Here is a 20951-nt window from a genome sequence, read left to right on the forward strand (position 1 = left end):
GCATCGCTGCAACTAAGTCTTAATAAATTCTGAAGAGTGACACTATAAAATGACATTATGGAAGTCTGTATTTATTGTCTCCCCGTGCTTTCCGTATCCAAGGTGCCGTGTCACACTTAATAACAGTTTTTCTCCCCAGCTGCCAGTGTTGCAAATCCTGCCTGACACCTGACAAGCTAACAGTTGGGGTTCACCCCCCTCAAACACACACGTCTCCACCCAATATAAAGCCTTGGTGGCACGAACAGGGATAACTGATTAAACCAGCACTGCCCAGGTGATGCCTGGGAGAGTACAGACTGTCTCTTCGTCTCTCAGGTGTGCTGGCTCCACAGGGCTCAGTGCGATGCAGCAGGAGGGTATTTTTGTCACTCCTCCGCTGATGAAAGTGATGCAGACAACACACAGCCGTTGTAGGAAGGTACCTTCATGCACAGCCACATTTCAGAGCAGAACCATGCCAAGAACAGCCAAGCATTGCTGCCGCGCAGTCCCTGGGAGCGCTGCTGGGCTGCACCACAGCCTGTGACGGTGGAGCAGCCCTGCCAGCGAGCTCCCACCCAGTGTCACAGCAAGCTCTATGTGAGGCATCAGGAGGTCCTCATGGAGAACCAGATGTCCTCCGGTTCCTCATGCCAGAACAGTGGGAAATCTCCCCTTCCAGAGTTCCCAGCTCAGCCACCACTGTGCAGTCCACTTCAGTGACCCCATATCTGGCTTTCAGACCATAGATACAATCTTTCTTGAGTGTGGTCTTCATCGAGTGTCTTGTTTTACCTGTTTGTGTAGTATTCATAAGACTTGAAGAAAATCACCTTTGCACTCAGGTTGTACACAGGCAGTGCCTTGGATTGTGGATGGATACTTGACAAGTACAAAGATGCTATCATCCCACCCTGTCTGCACCTTCTGCACTGCAGAGGGGACAAAAGAAGTCACATGAATCATCTCTAGTCCACTTCAGAAAAAAAAAAGAAAAAAAAGAACAAAACCTAACAAAACCCAACAAAACCCCCACACACAAATCAGATTATTGAGTACAGGAGAGAGCAAACAGTAAAAATAGCCAGTGTAGGTGGACTGACCTAACCTGAGGATCTTTGTTGGAGTGGATGAAGGAGAGCGTATACATTTCCTCCTCATAAAGCGGTTGCATTAACATCGCTAACCAACAAAGCTTCATTTGGAAGCTCTTCCTCCTCACCAGCAAGTCTGGGCTTTCCCTGCAGGTGGCAGGGTGAGGTACAAGCTCTCTTCTGTTGGCAGACTCGCTCTGCTCCTCCTTCAGGAAACATCCTTTCCATTTCAGGATGTAACGCAAATGTTTGGAGAGCACCTGAAGAGATCAAAGTGGGTAGAAAGTGGGCTCAAGCGAAAAGCCTCTTGACTTCTCCTCCCAGCAAAGGCTCTGGTCCTGTGGGGCACCTTCACTCCAGCCTCTGGATCTTGGCTCCAGCCCTGCAACTCTCCAGTACCTGGTCTCAGACATCTCTTTCTGCTGTGTCTCTTCAGAAAGGTCTTCAGCAACTCTTCCCATGTTTGCTCTGTTCAGGTTTCAGCTGATGTTAGTAAGGGGGAACAGTCAGCATCAACACCAGGATTTGCACCTTGCTGTGGAGCCCACCATGGGATCCTCTGCCTTGAAAAAGGTACTGCCATACAGTGTCACAGATGGGTCGAAGGTGGAAGGCATCTCTGGAGATCCCCCCGTCCAACACCTGTACAAGTAAGGTCACCTCGAGCAGGTTGCCCAGGACTGCGTCCAGTTGGGTTCTGAATGTCTCCTTGGACGCAGACTCCACAACCTCTCTGGTGGAGCTGACCTGCTCCGGTGTTCAATGACCCTACAGTAAAACAGATTTTTCTGTGTTTAAACAGTTTCTTCTGTTTCAGTTTTTGCTGTCGAGGTCCCTCTGAAGGGCAGCACACCCATCGGGTGCAGCAGCCGCTCCTCCCAGCTTTGTATCACATCATCTGTAAATGCCTTCACAATACCTGCAGAAGCCTTCACAATTTGCCACCTCATTACAGCTCTAGTTAATCAAAATACAGAGAGGTCTAATCATTTTTGCGTATCACCGTGTGCAGAACAGCGAGATAACCGTAATTAGTAGAAACCTGGTTAGCAGGTTAAATGATAGTATAATTAATGAAGAACAGGTGGGCTTTGTTTCAAATAAGAAAAGCAGCAGATTATATCAAAAAAGTAAATGCATCTTAAAACGCAGTCTCAATGATAACTTAAAGATGCCCTTAGAAACACCACCAAACAGAAATGGAAAGGTTTCACTTGGGCTGAATGACAAATCCTAAAAATAAAACCTGATCTGGGGTTAAAATGTAAATTGTTGATGAGATCTATTTACTCACACCCTGCAGTGATGGGAGAGACAGGCAGCTTAATGTTTCCTCTTTTACTTTGCAGGATCATAGGCACATTCCCGTTATTGCCATTGCCACTTGCAAGGTCTTTGCAACCCTGGGAGACCTCCAGCAGAAGAACAGAAGAAATACCAAGTGACAGACTGCATACATTAATTCGGTATTCAGAAAACATCCTGTTGCAAGTGAATGACCCAAGCAAAACTTCCTGCAGTCTTAAGAAGCAGGCAGAAAATCAGGAGAGGAAAAAGAATCTCGGGGCTGAAGAAAGACCTTTTGAATCAGAAATGTTATCCTTAATTAGAATTTCCAACACCACCACACTTACTCCTTCCAAAATGTAAACACATAATAAAAAATTAAACTTGCATATAGTGTTGTAAGAGTTCTTGCAATAAATGGGAATTAGTTCTACAAAACATCAACACAGATCCAGGGAGATTACATTTCTTTCCCAAGCTTATGCGGGTAAAGCAGAGCTGGAAAAACAGATATATTTTATTTTTTAACTCAGAAGCTTCCTTGAGATGCTAAAGGAAGCTGTTTCAGTAAAGCGGAGACATCTGTTTCAGTGTGCTGGATGATTTGCCTGATCCCCAGCACCCATGATGGTGCTTTGGGGGGAATTCAATGCTTTCACTGCCATGAAGCAACCTCCAGGGTTTTGTGGGGACAGAGGTCAGACCCACGGCTAGTCAAGCACACATCGCAATGCTCAGAAGGCTGGTCTCACAAAACAACATCGTGCATTTGAAGTGTAAGGGAGTTGCTCTGATTATATTTGGTCAGGCCTCCAGAACCATTTAACTGACTCTGGGAGCCAAGTCATGCTTTTTAAACAACGCTTTCCTATAGCACCTGAAAAAAATGTTGAAGCCAAGGTCCTGGTCTGGCTTGCTTGCTCTGGAAGGAAGAGGGACGATACTCAAACTGGAAATTCAAGATAACCAAGGCTGTATGCACTCCCAAAATGTTTTCCAGGAGGGAAAACATTTTTCTTCCAAAGCACTGTTACAAGCTTGAAATAAATATGCAGACTGTTGGATAAAGACAGAGATAAAAATAGGCCTGTTATTAAATACCTCTTCTTTAACAAGGTTCATCCTTCTAAACAGTCACATGAAGGCTATTAATGTTATTACAGAAAATATAGCATGCTTGCACATAAAACCATAGCAAGATATTCCTCATCACCCAGCACACATTTAACTACCTCTTAGCAGCTCACATATTCACAGCATCCCTGGTTTGGCAGAAAGAAGATAAAAGAGAGGAATGAGAGATTCCCTCTCTGGGAAATAGTCTCTCCTCTTTCAAAGCACTTTTTCCCCTCCAAACAATGTAAATTTAACCATGTGAATGATTCCCACTGCTGATGTCTACTGCTATACAGCTGATATACTTAATCTCTTTGCTGATGCTACACTTACTTTAAAACACCACCAGTCAGAGCATCGTTAAAGCTAAGTTTGAAAATATTTTGACAAATGCAGCCTAACTTCTTCCTGTTGGACAAAAAAAAGCTGCTTGCCTCTCAAACCCTCCATCCATCACCTGGTTTATAACCACTTTGTAACTAACCTGTAAAGGACTGTGGGGCACGGAGTCATACGCAGAGCTAGCAGGAGTTACAGATTGTCTCATGTGAAAATACATCATTACATCCTTGTTTTGGTTATGCCCAACATCCAAGCCCATGGCCATGTGTTAGAGAAGCTGCAAACTTTTATCTCGGCTGCTCAGAAGCGCAATTAGGTTTTGGCAGTACGTGCATCACTGTGGAAGACTTTGTATAACTGCCTTGTTTAATGAAACCAGTAACGCCACAGCCAGTAAGGGACAGCGTTCATCCTGATTCACCGAAAGTCTATTCTCAGCCCCCCTCTGCTCCTAAACCTGAGCAATCCAAGTAGTAAATTTAGAGTTTTTTCTCCCCAATGCTGGTGCTGCCAGGATACCAGCAGTTCTTGAAATGAGAGAAGACAAGAGAAGTGTTATCAGTGTTTGAACGGGGAGGAAAAAAAAATTTGCTCTCAGTTTATTTCACAAATACTAAACCTGACACCCACATGCTGGGGAAAAAAACAGCTGTAAAACTTCCCAGGTCATGGAGAAGCAGAGAGGAAACACGGGGAAACAGCCCTGTGAGCCAGACTGGTACTTGGCCACACTGAACGTGCTGCGCTGAGCCCGCCGCCCTGAGAGGTACTGCGCTGGGGGGCTGGGCACAGCCACCAACCCCCGCGATTACGCTTCAGTAAAACCTGCAAGTTAACTGTACTGACACACAACAGCCCATTTCTGCCCAGTTCCCAGGAATGATTTAGTACCAAGAGTTACGCAGTTCTAAGGTCCCACATTATTAAAATTTAAATATACATACACACTGCATTTACAACATGCTACGAAATGTATAATCAAAACTGCATTACTACACTTGTCAAATTAGAGAAGCAGAGTGTTTTTTATAATGTGGGAGTATTTTTTTTTATTAACGCGCACATTCAGTTACTAGCCTATAAAGTTCTGTTATTTGCTACAGTTTCCCATTTCTTATTGTGAATGGCAAAGGTTTTGCAGTTCTATCCTCTCCTGGAAAAGGTCAGCTTTGCGCACAAGGACACAGCCCAGTAACGTTCCTGGTTGTTTCACATGCATCTCAACTGTATGGGTCCAAAGCCACCTACACCAGCACCTCGTGGGGATGGTGGCAGCGGCTCCCAGCAGCTCACCGTGCAGGGGACAGCCAGCCCACGCCTGCCTCATAGCTGGGAAGCCCTCCTGCTCACCGTGCAGCGTGGCGCTGCCCTTGTCTGCACGCTGAAGAGACGGCTTGACAAGGACCAGGTGTGCATCCCCAGTGGGCACCCTCTGACTTCCCAGCTCAGAGAACCTGCTGGCAAAGAAAATCCAAGCGGATAATGCAAGAGCAAGGCTGAAGACAGGTAACAGCACTATCCTCATCTGCACAGCTGAGCTGGAAAGACTCGTACAGACAATATCTCCACATCCAAAAGCTGGCATCTTTCAAACACTCCCTACTCAAATAGAGGTTTCAGGTACCTCCTGTCTGCACGCTCCCCGAGCATCTCTCGAGCAGTTCCAATCCTGCCCTTTTACCAACAGGAGAAAGGGAAATACAGTTATCCCTCTTATGTGCAATAGGAGTAAGGCATGGAGAATTTATTTTGTTTTACATGTCTGCTCTCCAGTGCCCCAAACCAGAGCCAGAACCAGCAGGTGGAGCTTCAGCCCTGGCACTTCTGCCAGAAAGACCTTCAGTGTAAGGAGGAATTGAGCACAAGTCAGCGTTAGGGAAACCTTCCACCCCATAATGCAAAGGTGTGAAGTCAAGGAAAGCCCATGAGGATGGGGAAGCCAAGAGAGCAGAGCACGAAGGCACATGGTAATAAAAAGGAGGACAGGCACGAGGTACATTTAGGATATCAAAAGCCTCGTACGTGAGAAGGCAAATGGAAAACAAGCATATGGAGCGCTACCAGTGACCGTAACTCTGCCTCCAAGCACTGAACATTTGCAATCACTCTCGAGACTGCTTGGGCTTTCCTACCTGCTGTAATCACCCTGCAGCTCTCCCTGCTGCTGGCCAGAGAAGATTATAACAACTCCACAGCCAAGATTTTTTCCCCTCTGCACATCAGTAACAAGTTATTTTATTGAAAAAAAAAAAAACAAAAAAAAAACCACCACAACTGGAAAAGAAGCATTTCATCTGGTGTAAATGAGGTTTTTAAAATCCCATTATCCCATTTGCCTTCCCTCTTCATGCAAACCTGTGCTGATCTGATGAGGTTTCTATTTCCTGGATTACACATGTCCAGCTTTGCAAAAATGAGCATACCCCAGTGGTTTAACACCATGTTTCACAGCCCTCTCTTGCCTGTGCTGACATAAATATTTCAGAGACCTGCACACAAGCGTTTGAGTTAGGTCTAGGTCACCCAGAAGCCAATGGTTCGGACAGATTCATTAATTCAGCAAAGCAATTAGCAGGAGTCAGCACAGCTCAGGACATCCTGGTGAATGGCAGGAGCAAGATACGCACCGACAAGGTATAAGGAAATCCTCGCCAGCCACCACACCATCCACATAGGCTGCGGGACAGCCCCAGCACAGGGCTCCTGAGCCAAAGGGATCCCTCTTGCCAGTACCTTCTCCTCCCGGCTTTAAAAGCTCTTTTCGGGTTAGAGCAGCGCTGGCTCATTCAGCTGCTGAAACCTCTTGAAAGAAAGACCGGCAATGAAACTGGACCGACTTATTCCCCATCCTGAGTGCTGTTCTTCCCAAAACCACAGCAAGTCCTTCAAAACAGCTTCTGAAATCACTTCCGCAACATGCTTTCTTTGAGAACTGTGGTTCCATATGTGCACAGCCTTGTTTGTGCAGGAAAAGAGACAGGGGAAGACCTGAGACAAGTATGAACAGCAAAGATAGCAACCGATGGAGAAAGCAGCCCGAGGACCCTCAGAAGCTGCAGCCATGGATATTTAAATGCTAAGCAATGTGTCATCAGCTCCCCGCTGAACACAAAATGGTTTCATCTTTGCAGAAGCAGCAACAACAGCATGCTCACATCAACTTCGCTCTGGCAGTTTGATCAATAGCGGCAGTCATGGCTTCTTATTTTTTAACTGCAATATAATTAGGCACTTAGGAAAATGACTGTGAACAGTACAAATGCCATAGAGTAACTGCAGGTATCAGCACACAGCTCTGCAAGCCAGAAGTTTAACCACAGCTAAAGGTACAGGCTAGCTGAGCTCCTCTAGCACATGCTCTGCCCGGCTAGATACCAAGACATGCTATCCAAACCTGAAAGAGATCCAATGCTCCAACATTTCAATTGCCAATCCAAGATTTTGCTCCATTTCTCCAGTCTGCAGGGAGCTGCTCTGGACCTTTCTGTGCCCCAGCCTTGGCTCCTCTCAAATGGAAAGCTTGCAGAGCAGACTGTAAATATGAGGTTCTCGCTTGGTCCATCTGGATTTGGAAACTGGACACATTAATTCCCAACTTCAAACTGTCAGCTGAGAAACATGCCACCACGTTTCTGCCACGTCAGGGACCAGGAAAGCGCTGCTGCCACAGAGGTGGACAGAGCCCATCTGCAGAGGCACTGCGCAGCCCGACCTCCCCACAGCTCTGGTCACTGCTAAGGAGAAGATAATTAATCCACTTTTTCTTTCCCAGTTAAACCCTTGCCTCTTCTATTCTTTTCCTTAATCTTCACAGCAATGTCTTTGCAGAGGAGCTACTTCTGACCCTCATGTTGGGTGGATAATCTGCTGGTCAGTGACGTGACTAGATGGTCAGAGCAATCTGACTTTCAATCACTGTCAGGAATGCTAAACGGAATAGAGGGAAACAAGGTGCCCAAATAACAAAAGGAGGTAATTCCTGGGAAATAAAGCATTCATGTGCTCCAGGATGTTGAGTGGCAGATTTGAGGTCACCTACAGATGTGGAAGGAATGCTTTTATATAAAGAACCCCCAAAACTGTCAATTTGACAGAGACCACCATCAATGCCATCCAATCCTTCCATTCATCTCTGCTATCCCGAAGACTAAGGAATCAGCATTTGGTTGCCATAACCAACAGGCAAAGATCACCCTGAAAAGTGGTGGGGCGTTTCTGCGTGCTGACAGACTCACCTCCATGCATCTGGAAGAGCTTAACGTAAGCAGTAACAAAAGCAAGTCACCTATGCTACGCTTCTCCAAAGAGCTTCCAACTCACAAGGGTACCATCACCTGGTAAACGTACATCCAGAAAGGAGAGAAACATCAGAGAAAGCACAACTTCAAAAAAATACCTGCATCTGTGGAGGAACAGATACCTGACCATGAGAAGAGATCTGATCATGGGCGTGAACATCCATTCAGAGGACGCTGCAATCCCACTCGTTAGAACCCAAGTAGCCTACAAGTTCCTACCGACGCCAATCAAGAACAGAATGAAAAGCCCCACAGATGTCTTCACTGTTTCCACAGATGATACCAAAAGAAGTCAAATAATGGAAGTGCTAAAAGTCTTTCCAAGGCACACATATCCTTTCTGTCTAACCCAGCCAGGCCTGGTGCATTATTTAGTGCCGAGTGAGGAAAAAAGCAATGCCTAACAAAGTGTTAAAGGACTTTGTGAAGTTTCACCAACCTTTCCACAGCCCGTCAGCTTCCCAGCTGGCTGGCAGAAGAGACAACTGATCTCCTTGCTTCCAGATTACAGGCGGCAGAGCTCTTAGGGTAACTGTCTCTCTCCGTTTGCATCCAGCTACCTCCAGCAGCTTGAAGCGTGCTCGAAGTGCAAGAAAGGACTTGATCAAAATCCAGCTCACATTGTAGGCAGTGAGAGAAGAACTACACAAAGCAGCGTAATGTATACAGTAACAATTGAATTTTGTGGAGGGATTTGACAGGCTACAGGTTGATGACACTGCTGCAGTCTCGGCGGAAACACAGTTTGATGCAATTAGCAACAGGGAACCAGAAAAACAGCAGAACAAAATTGGAAATACATGTATAAAAGATGAGCGACTGTGGGACTGGACAGAAGCATAAAAATCTTGTGTTGAGCTCAGAACACGAACAAGATGAAACAGGAGCGCAACGGGGAGAAATGCAACTCTGAGGTCCCTTCCACTATTCAAAACTGAAGACGCAGATTTCAAACAGAAACATTTGCTTCCGCAGTAGAGACTTGGCCCCATTTGCTGGAGGGATACAACGGAAGACGGCATGGGGGTATCTTGGAGACAGGGCAGCAGAAAGTAAACTTCTGAGCACTGCACTGCAGTTCACTGTGGCCTGTACTGAGCACACACCAGCCAGGACCCTGCTCGGCTATGAGCCAGTGAAATCCCATCGGAAAACATCGGAAGATGCAGCACCACCAGATTAGACATGCTGCCAACGCGTGCGCCTCTGTTAAAGGAGAGAAAGGTACATCCCTCATGCAGCCACGCTGGCAGCTTCCCTCGTCCTGGGGGTCAACAAACCCCCCAAACACAGACCTGCGCTAGCAAGGGAGAAAACCCACCAGGTCAGAGGCAGCAGGGATGGGCTTGTGGAGGCAGCAGGCTCCCCAGCCTTGCCTCAGGTAATACACATGCTAAAACTGCGAGTCACAGTCCACGCACAGCATTTTGTTTCAGAGAAACCCACAGGAGACAAAAACCCAGGCTGGCAGGGGGAGACTAAGGAAGATTCGTCTTTCTGACATGTTTCTACCCAAATCTGCACGCACACCTGAAATGAGGATCTGTAGTGACCAGACGATGAGGCAGGTCACCATTTAAGCCTTTTACAAGAGTAATTGAAATTCTTCTCCTACAGCATGCTGTGAATGCTGACAAGCTCCCCACTTCCACAAGCCTTTCGCTGCACATGCCCAACTTGGAATTGCTACCAAAACAAAGCAGAACAAGACACCCGTGCAACGGAGAAGGTGCTTCTGAACAAAACTGGCAACAACGTTTATAATGACTGCAAGTATATACATACTCTGCTTCAACAAGGGTGGTGGGGATCTGCCAGTCTGAATACTAAGCAGGGACACCACACGCCTTCCATACATAATGGTACAAAAGTGGAATATAACTATATACTGCAGCTTTGTGAAATTTAGGGGCTTTTGCTAGACTTATATGTTATACAAAGATTTACATTTGGAAAAGTCATTCTGCTATATATGGCAGAAATTTCAAGACAAATGGATCCCATATTTATTCATTCAATGATAATACCGAGCACAGGATAAAGCTCTTTTAAATTCAGAGCACTTTATAAAAATTAATTACTACTTAGTTCACCCTTCTGAGGTGGGAAGGTATTACACCTGCATATCCACGAAGACACCAAAGCACAAGTGGATTAAATACCTTGTCCAAGACCCCAGAGGCAGGCTTACTGATCATCCTAATTGCTGAAATATGTGTGCATACATGCATCAGGGTGTGTGTTTAAAGGGGCTTATCCTCTCCAGAGCCTTTCCCAGCGTATGGGTTTTTGCAGTGAAGCCAGCCTGCCCCGTTGGTGTTTTCTCACCATATGTGTTCCATACATGTCTAATAAAAGATACCAACCCAAAAAAAGGGAAGAGATTTTTTTTGTGGGATGTATGGATAGGGATAAAAGCTGGATTTCAAACAGCCAAGGAACAGAAAACCCATTGTTAAAAAGCTGTGTAGTGTTACATTGACGATTCTTAATCGGATTGCCACTAAGCAGCATTTCACCAGCCCACACCGGAGCACAGCAGACCTGGGATACCACGTGCCAACAAACGTTATAAAATCTGTCCCTTGACAAGTGTACAAAGAGAGAACAGGCTTCTGAGCTAGTGACAGAGACACATCACCACCTGCAATGTGACTGGCAGCCCACTCGACCTGCTCCAGTGAACTGAAAGCACTTTAGCAACCGCACCCATCGCCAGCTGGTTCGGCGATGGTCTCCTCACCCTGTGTTGGGTCACTGAGTCTGTACCCCTCGGTCTGAACACCAGCAAAAGAATACATTGTCACGGGAACAAACAGGCGTTTTTAGTTTCTGCAAGGCTTCTGTCGGTGCTGTCAGGTGGTGTTTCAAAGGGATGCTATAATTAGTTATCAGCACGTTACCTGGACGGATGGTTTGCCACTGATGTGTGGGGTAAAACACTTCCAGGTCTTCAGGATCAGCATCATCTTCCGTTATCGGCTCCTTCCCGCTGTCATCTTTTATGTCGCTCTCTTCTATTTTTGTGAGGGCAAACTCCTTTTGGATAGAAGAGATTCAGCTCATTAGCAATTGCATCTGGGTAATTTAGTGCCGGCTGAGAATACAAAATTTTTTCCCTCGCCAGCAGATTTTTTTTTTTTTTTTTTTGACATCCGAGATTCTTTCCACATGGTTAAATTTAGATTTAAAGTATATTAAAGGTTAAACATGCATAACTAGCATGACATTTGTGCTGAACAAAGCAACACAGCCGATTTCTTATTCCAGTGCAGGCTGTAGGTTTAAAACAAGCTTTCGAAAAGCCTCACCTATATTAGACTCAGAGCCAGGAGCCCTGACTATTATTAGGGTTGTGTAACATTGTAAGACCCTGTTTTCCCCTGCCTAAAAATATGTCAAACTTTTAACTTTTTCAGCTGAAATTTTCCACACGAGTGGAACGCCTCAAGCGTTGTGTTTTCTGTTGTGGTTTTTTTTTTTTTTTTTCTTAAATGCACTTATTTGAGCCTTGGAGAAGATTTCAGCTAAAATAGTTCAGCTATTTCCAAAATAGGACACAGGGAAAACACACCGAACTGCCCACACAATAAGAACACGAGCATCCTTTTCTTTACCCGTTCCCAGTGTCCTCCAAGTCTTCTAAAACAATGAGGCAATGATTTAATCACCACCCACATCACAAGTGCGGCACGCGAATGGCAGAGGTGTGGTAGATCAGCTAACACGAGTGGTAAGACATTACGCAAAGGGAAAAATGAAGATGAAAAGCAGGAAAAAAAATCCTTGCTGCAAGGGAAACCTCGCTGCTCACTGGAAAGTCTCCCTAGGGAACTGGTGGGAGTCATGTAAAACCGCAACGGATAAAATTATTGAGTGTGCATAGTAAGTAATGACCTCGTACTATCTCACACTGGGCTATTAACAGGTGGGGAAGCTGGTATTTGCTATTTTGGTTTTCACAGGAACAGATAAGCTAGTCCAGGCTAATCATCCAGACAGCAGTTTCTGTTGCAGGGAGTATGATCAGCTCCTGATCTCTCCAAGAATGCCACCACTGAATAATTTTAAATAACCAGCCTATAGGGAAAGATTATTCCTAATTGTTGGCAATTAGAATAAGAGTTACAGCTCACTTCATGAAGTGTTTTGATATTAATCCTTAGAACGTTTTCACAGGGAAAGAAAGAAGTCAATTAAGAGGTTAACTGGAAATTTTAGGCCATGTTCTGCCTTCACTTCTTTCACTTCTTGGAAAAAATGCATGCATATTTTCTGGCAGAATCTGGATGCTTTGCATATAAATATCCATTATCCAGCCTAGGAGAGTGTTTCTGAGCAAGAGAAATGTCAGCCTGCACAAAACACGTACAATTAGCAGCGACAGTGGTAACACATGAAGATGGTTGACAAACCTAGAGAATGTTTTTATCTTATCTGTCAAAAGGGATTGAAATTTCAGAAATGCATGGGAAAATAGACCTTAACTCCTACTTTTGCTTAGTGCAGAGACTTGAAATTGTTAAAATTATGACAAATGGTTAAAGCTCAGCAACAATCATAAACATAAAAAGCCAGGTTTCTGCAGATGAAAATCAATGTTAATATTTTCTGAGCCAAGACTCAACAGGACTAAAATAAATGAGTCAGAGCAGTTATTACTTAGGTTATTTGCGCTGTTATATTATTATCCAAGAGGGACTTAACAATACAGGCTATTGTAAATTTACCAACAGGCCTCCAAGTGTTGTATCTGTTGAAACACATAATGGAGATAGCTGATGTTTACTGACTCTGCTTAAGAGAAGTGCCGTGGTCTAAATGTTTGGTAAGGATAAGAGGATGTGACTTGGTTCATTTAAATGTTACTGCCACTGCTTGGCCCACAACTGCTTTGCAATACCTCATTTTCATTAGTGCTTCTGGCAAAAATGGGCCAGGACAAGAGGAAATGGCCTCAAGTTGCATCAGGGGAAGTTTAGGATGGATATTAGGAAAAATTTCTTCACTGAAAGGGTTGTCAAGCATTGGAACAGGCTGCCCAGGGAAGCAGAGGTATTTAAAAGGCAGGTAGACGTGGTGCTGAGGGACACATTTAGTGGTGGACTTAGCAGTGTTAGGTTGATGGCTGGACTCAACCTCAAAGATCCCTTCCAAACTAGACGATTCTAACAACACACAAGGTATTCTTCATTTACGTAAAAATTGGGTAGAATCCTTTTCGGTTTGTTTTCATAATTAAAATAGTATAAAGATGTTTTCTAAAGAATGATGGAAATTTTCTTAAAGGTAAAAAGCCTCCTTGCTTTATCGGTCTGAAATCAGCTGCAATAAGCTGAAATACTTCAATAGGGAGGGTATGAGACAATTTGCAGTCTGTTTGCAGAAAAGGAGGGACATGGCCCATTGTAGTGGGAGTGCAGGAAAAGGTGACAGGAGAGTTAACCACCCATTGCATTAATCCCGTCTGAACCTCGGTGTCAGGCTGCCTGCCAATTCAGGCATGTATCACTGGATGTGCCAGTGCATCTCCAGCTGAGATGACTACGCTCTATCTCCAGCCTCCTCCTTTCCCTCCCTGGAATAAAGACAAATTATCTCATCATTACAGGACTCCAGGTGGGCCCACGGCACTGGCCTATAGTGCTTATACTGTAATCTGTCCCTTGTATTTGCTCTGGGTAATAGCACAGCTCCCAAACAGCTGCATCACACAACCAACAGACCACCAAGCTGCAATGCAATGGCAGGAGAGAGCGTCCAGGGACATGGCGGGGGTCAGTGGTCCCCTACGCCAGTGTTGCTAGGGGACCCCCTGTTTTAAGCCATGGCATTAATTAAACTAAAAAAACACCACTCCACTGCTACAGAGTGTGTCTCATGCAAGCTCCTCAAGGAAGTTTGCCAGATCTGCTAATCTAGGGGGGCCTGGCACCTGGGGCTCAGCAGCAGAATCCAAAACCGGGGTAGTTTTGCACATCTGTACAAGTGCAAAGGGGCACACAGAGTCCACTCACCTCGACTACAGCTTCAGAATAACACTGCAAGTACCAAAATCCACACCCATGGGATGCAAGAACCTGACAGGGTACTCTTCTAAGCCTGACTCACTTGTGGTGACTCAACAGAGGCACAGCTAGGAAGCTAATCGAGGACATCTCTTCCTCTCTTCTTGCCACTAGACCACATAATTAGCTTTGCCTCTTGCCACGGGGCGAACGTGTGGCAACTTCTAACAGAAAAAGTGACAAACATGAGCTGCCCGAGTTGCACTGTTCCCATTGCAAACCCTCCAGTTCAAGCATATTTTAGATCTCCTGGGGTGAGGAAAGCGGTCTTAAGAAAGATGTCCTTCTGACATGTTGACAGTGGGTCTTCAAGTAAAGAGAAGAGGTGATTCACCAACTGCTGCTACATTCTAATTGGCCCTACAGAGGGATCAGGTAAGGCTGTCACCCCACCAGAGACTCTGGTGGCTGGACAGCCCTTTGCAAATGTGGCTCTCGGCTGGAGCAGTCGACACTTACGGGAACTCTGTCGCTTAGGCTTGACCAGGAAAACACCGCAGAAACTACCAAGACCAGCAGATTGACTTTGGCAGTGGTGGACAGGAGACCAGCCCAGTGAGACATTGCCATCATCCTGAAATGCAAAGGAAAACAAAACCAAGAATATTTTAGTCCACGTTTTCACAGGTTTCAGCATCCTTTACATGACATTATGCAATGCAGCACGGGTTCAGGGGTGTGACACCGCAAGACACAGAACACCTCTAGGTGTCAGCGCACAGGTCTCATCAGGGACAGCTGATAGCAAGGGCTGTCAATTTTACTGCTAATGGAGTTTATGACAGGTAACGTCAAAGTACCTTATATTGACCCCACAGGGGCTTACGTATCTCCTGGAAAATATGAAGAGCCCTAACAATCTTGTTTAAAATCACTGTGTTAGTGCCATGGATGACAACGACAGGGAAAGCTAAAAATCAGTGCAATCCTGCAAAGGCCTTTTACATGTGTGCTTCATTTTAAGCAACAGAAGTAGCTGCATTAATTAAAATTAAACAAAACTACCAGCCGTCAAAGGATCAGAAGTTTATCTAAATCCATATGTAGGCTTTGCTTGAGTAAAACAACATTTTGTACCCTGTCAGGTTCTTGCATTGAACAAGGTTTACTTGGTGGTTCCTACAGTGCAAGGCTTTCCCTGCTGCTCAGAGTGCCAGCTCCTCCGGACGGTGAGCCCAGGAGCCAGCTTTGCCCACGCTTGCAGCAGACCATAAAGCAGTTCCATGGCATACAGCCACCCTGACCAATCACAGCCACCTATTGAACTAGACAGAGGGAAAAAACGAAGGGTCCTGCTCTTGTGGCTGCCAGTCCCCTTGGTAAGGAGCTCGTATCCCCACCACTACGTGTGTAACCACTCACACACACGCGTTCCCCCACTGCTTTGCAACACAAGGCTTTAAATCCACCTACAGTGCTCAGCTTGCTGCTTCTCGCACTGGGGTAGGGAATAGAGCAGCCTGCCAGCACACAGGCTAGAGAAGTATTTCCTTTGATTGGCTCTAAATTTACATGCTGCTAAATTAAACTAAATGAGGTCTTTTGAAAGAAGATGGGACTGATTAGTTCCGTTCAAACACTCCTTCATTACTCATCCCTCCATCAAGTCTGCTCCTACTCCTATCCAGGTTTTAAAGAGTTTCCTCCCATACATGCAGTCCTAAATATCTTTCTTTCTGTCTTTGTTGTCCATCAGGAAGGCACATCATATCGCAGATTTTTTTTCCTTCCTTGAAGCAACCATCTTCTATTCCACAAAGCAGAAAATATGCTCACAGGCGCACCCACCACCAACTCCTGCCACCAAAGGACCTCTGCCCCCAAAGACTTTATGGACACAGAAGGAATGAAGTCCTTTCCCTCCACCCCTTTACTGCAACCTTGTCTCCCCACTCCATTGTTACTTCTTCCTCTTCCTGCTTGTTTTTCGCTTTAGCCAAGAAAAGAAAATAAAAGGCAAAACACCACAACACACTGGTCAGTGGTGGACATCTAGAAAAGAGGAGCTGAGCAGGGAGCACAAACAGTACAAACATCTGATGCTTCCAAAGAAGCCTGACCCAGGGTCCTCCTGCACAGCAGCCTCTATCTTTGAGCTCAAATCCAGATCAACTGGATTTTTGGTTTTCCCATTAATTGCTTTTGGGACAGATCTGGACTTCTGATACCCACAGCATCCCTCAGCAATGAGTTCCCCTGCTTAATTCACACCGTGCATGAAAGTATCACCTTGCATTTCTGACCTGGTGCTTGATATCCTCCTTCAATGTCTCCTCTTTTCTAAAGGCTCAGAGAACCACCTCAAGGACCCACAAGCCCTTATTAAACTACAACCAGAGTATAAGAAAAATTCTCCATTTTCAGAAGACAGGCCAAGACTGTGGCCAAAGCCTCCATCTCTCACTTAGGGCACTGCCAAGTGCAACCCCGCTACCACCAACACCGAGGTTCCTGAGCTGAAAAACCCAGAACAGAATTCATGGGTTCAAACTCCATCTGCTCCCAGAAGATCTACATGCCGTTCTGGCCAATACCACGGTCAGGACTTCAATCTCAGACTGACCACGACACACAGTTTCCCCTTCAACTCATCTCAGAACAAACTGCTGCTTATTACATAGGAAACGGGTTTTTGGAGGTGGTTTTTTTTTTCAGTTATAAAACAAGCAGCAAAACTGGGATAATGAAAAATAGATATATCCCTAAAACTTTACCTGCAAGCCTGGAAATAAAAAGAGAAAAGAAGAAAAAGAAATTCAACAAAGCAGTGGCTGAAAGAAAACGCGCACTCCCATAAAAATAGAGCTCACGTGTACCAAGAAGGCTGGTAGCAAATGACAGCACAGCCTCTTTAAAGCCTACAACCTCATGCCTGCCTGGAAGATGACATCTGCACAACAATTAGCAGTTTGCTTAGGTCCCAGGTAGGCAGGAGGAGCTAACATGTGAAACACGGGGGTTTGAAGCTCCTGGAGAGAAGCCTGCGCAGGCTGACATCTCATTACAAGACAGACGTACGCAGAGGGTGTGAGAGGACTTCCAAACCAAATGTTATGTGGAAACAATGCATTTTTAGAAACGACCCTTGCAGCTTGCAAAGCAGAAAGGGAGGTAACTGTGACCCCCACCTGCACAGGGAGCATTTGCTCTGATTTAAGGACATCATTTCGGGATCCAGCAGCACCCATGTACAGCTGCAGCTGTCAGCATCAGAACCACTACAGGAGGACCACAAATTCCCCTTGTGCAGAGTGGGGTGTGGATTTTTTTTTTCCCCAATAATCCTCTTTTGTCAAAGAGGATCAAGTACTAGGGAAAAAGCAAAGGGTCAGACTCAAAGAAGCCTCCGTTCCTGGCAGTGGTCCTCCCGTCAGAGCAGGTAATGTTCTCAACTTCACAGTGCTGGGAGGTTCTGCTCCACAGCTCCAGAGAAACCCTGTCTGCACCAGCAGCCGCAGAAACAATAGAATTGCCATTATGTTCTCTATTAGCAGCAACATTTTAACTGATTTTACTAGCTGCACATCAGTAAGTGCTGCACAGCCCTGTGAATGCAGTTGCCATAGTCATAGGTGACAGTTCAAAGCAAGTCAGTACAAGGAACATATTTCATTAATGCCTTCGGCTGCTGGGAATGCACCGCTCTTTCATGTCCTAACTCAAAGCCCACACTGCGTATACTGTGCCACTCCAATAAATCCAGCTGAAGCCTCATCTGAATTCTGATCCACTGCTCCCAGAGAGCACATGGACATCCCGGAGAGCTCCCCAGCCCCCTCACCAGGCTCTGGTTTTACAGCCAACTGGAAGCAGTAACAATAAGCTAATTCTTGTTCTCATCTAGAGATCGAGGGCACAACATGAGAATTATATGTCTTGCAAAACTGTCTGCAAATTTACTAGTTCAGGCCGGGTATCTGTCCAGCCACCCTTCATTGAGATGGCTGGTGGTAACAAAATCACCACCAGCACATCGTTTGTCTATGAGCACAAATAATTCAGAGCTCCCCTCGCTGAGTGTAGGGCAGGACTGGAGAACAATCAAACGATGAAAGACATCGAAGAACACAGCCCAAGCACCCTTCACCTGAACCAGTGACATGAAGACCTCCAAGCACTTAGAGCCTCTTAGGCTGAAGCCAAAGTTTGATGGGCAATAACAGTTAAGGAAACAGTTTTTAAGACAGGCATGTAAATTGGGATGTCTGATTGAAGAGATGCACTCAGGACACATGCTACAATCAGCGTCAAGCCAAGATCCCCGCTCAAACACTGTCATTTTAATGACGCTGGGATCTATGGCCGAGACCAGCATGACGTGCTAAGTGATGTGTAATGCAACAGAGAAAGAGAAGGAAATTTAGCTGAGCTGACCTGAAATTTTCTTCGTCTGAGCAATAGGGTTCCCAGGTCCGTAATGAGCACCCGTTTTTGCTGACTTGCTACTGAAGTGCAGAGCAGTGTCAGTCAGATGCCTTGGGAATGTCCCGTGGCTTGCAGTCCCTCCTCCTCTGATGACTGTGCAGCTATGTCAACAGAAGAAAGGGCAGTTATAATCTGAAATTCAGCCTGTGCATAAGAGAGGGAACAGCTGGTGGACAGAGGATTACTAGGAGGCCACTGGACGTTCTGCCCTTCCCCATTCATTACAGTTGGGTCTGCACAACCCTCTGCTTTCAAACAGAGGAGCAGGACCAACCTGCAAATACAATCATCCTCTCTTCTTCCTAGAGGCACAGAGACACAAAGGCTCCTGTTAAGTACAAACCAAGCTAAGAGAAGCCAGCCTGGAAATACTCATGTTTTGGTGGACACAGGCCCAGATGATCACGTGTCTGCTTAACAGGTCTCAATCCTGAAGATCTGCCTCAGCTCTCTCCACCCTGACAGTACATGGACACTGCACCATGGCTTCTGGCATGAAGCACAGCATTTCTTGGTAATTGGAGCCATGAGAAGACAACTTGCTCATATTAAAACCCCAATGGCTCTCATAAGAGAGAGCACAGGTCCTGTCCTTCCAAACACATTTACCTGGAGATGGTTACTTGCAGCACAATTTAATGCGGAGGATCCAGCAGGAAGATGAGAGCTGACAGCAAGAACTACAATGAGCTACCAAACCCCACACAATGTGAGCATTCCCTACTGCCTTCACTAAGAACAGGACTTGTGAGTCTCTGATACCACCTTTCCCCCCTTAAAAGCCATCTTCATCTTCTTTTCATGCTTTTTCTTCGCCGAGATGAGGCCTAGCAATTAATTGCACTTGTCCTAGGTACAGTGCCCAGGTGAGCTGCTGTGGCTCTGCACTGCTGATTGACAGGGACCTGGGAAGCACCAGGGACCTCTGGCTCCCCAGATCTGTCTGAGCTCCCTCCTGCCACGAACTGGTCCTGATCAGCAACATTTCCAAAAGGAGGCAGGATTGAATTTTCCTTTTCATTAACGCCAGTATTAAAACTACAAAGATCCTGGAAGAGACCTGAATACACCTGACTGATCAAAGAACTGGATCCGAATAAAAATTAATAATAAAAACAGAATAAAATAATAATAATAATGAACCTATCTGTCACCTTATACAAAGCAGAAGAGCAGCCCTGTACGGCAAAACCAAACATAACGAGGAGCTTCCTTCAGAGACCTGTGCAATGCTGTTGATGGAGCCCCAATTTATTTGTCCTCAATTCTCCCAGGACAAACCAGGCAGGAACAGACTTCTTTGGGTACGGACCCACAACACTGGGCTGGCGCAGGCTCCATGCAGCCTTGTTCAAGGTCTGATGTTACATCTGCTTCTGCCACGTTCGGAATGCTCTCAGCAACTCTACTCCTCTATGCGTCCTGCCACTGGGAAAGCACGGTCGTGCCTCCAGCAAGTATCCCCAGCTCCACACAGGAGCTCACTGCACTGAGAGCCCCCAACCCCTGCCAGAGGGTCTCACCTAGGCACGAAGGCTTACGCGCATGGGTGAAAGACAGGACAGTGAGCACCACTTGTTTGCAAACACCCTCACGCTACCAACGCTTCAGTGGAGAGGGCGCAGCTGCAATACAGACCATCCTGTTGATGCTGCTTATGAAATTGCTTAAAAAAAAACATTTTTTCTTCTTGCTTGCTCCTCATCATTTACTCCTACCCGGACTCTGCTCTGGCGTGTTAAAAACACTCCTACACAAGGGAAAAGTTGTGGGAACACCTTCCCGTATTTGGCTGCCTACAGAGAACCCACACAGCAAGGAGGCCACGCTTTTAGGTTTATGCAAATAAAACGCGGCTCAAGCCCTGCTGGTTAGGTACAGCCTGCCCCCACACAGCAGGTCCTGCTCTGACCTGGAGCAGAAGCACCGGTCTGAACTGGGACCACTGCACAGGGAGAAATTTTGACACGGGGCGGCGGAGATGGGGAGGGAGGAGAAGGATAACCATGGCAGAAACACGTGCTTACAGAGCCCAGCATCTACTGTGCAGTCATGCAACTTTTATAACTGTCACTAACAAACAGTAACAATAAATATTAATAATGCCTACAGGCTACCTGCTTAGCCATCAGCTAACACCAGCCCCTCTAAAGGCAGCTCGGCTACAATATCACCTAAATTTCATCTTTGCTACAAGTGCTGTCGGGTACCAACGCAAGCGAGAGCAGAGCTCAGGTGTCTCCAGCAACAGGAGATGGCACAGCAGCGCCTGGGCACAGTGAGGACAGCTCTTGGCACCCAGTGGCTTTGCTGCCGCCAGCTGCAGCTCTGCACAGGGC

At 46.0% G+C, this 20951-nt stretch overlaps 1 protein-coding gene across 2 annotated transcripts in view; it reads right to left on the bottom strand.

The window, feature by feature from the left end:
- The window catches only part of SIL1 (SIL1 nucleotide exchange factor), a 98879-nt gene that overhangs the window by 61311 nt on the left and 16617 nt on the right, over positions 1-20951 (bottom strand). The window contains exons 2-4 of one of the 2 annotated variants that reach the window (XM_082489868.1): positions 18562-18713; positions 14647-14761; positions 11023-11158 (exon numbers count right to left, since the gene is read on the bottom strand). In XM_082489868.1, coding sequence (XP_082345994.1) covers positions 11023-11158; positions 14647-14760 — 250 coding nt within the window. In that variant the 5' untranslated portion in view covers position 14761; positions 18562-18713. The remainder of the gene's footprint in view (positions 1-11022; positions 11159-14646; positions 14762-18561; positions 18714-20951) is intronic. The other variant, XM_082489867.1, reaches the window with a different exon arrangement.

Source organism: Vanellus vanellus (assembly GCF_965231255.1).
Source record: "Vanellus vanellus genome assembly, chromosome: 13".
In the NCBI taxonomy this organism is placed as follows: domain Eukaryota; kingdom Metazoa; phylum Chordata; class Aves; order Charadriiformes; family Charadriidae; genus Vanellus; species Vanellus vanellus.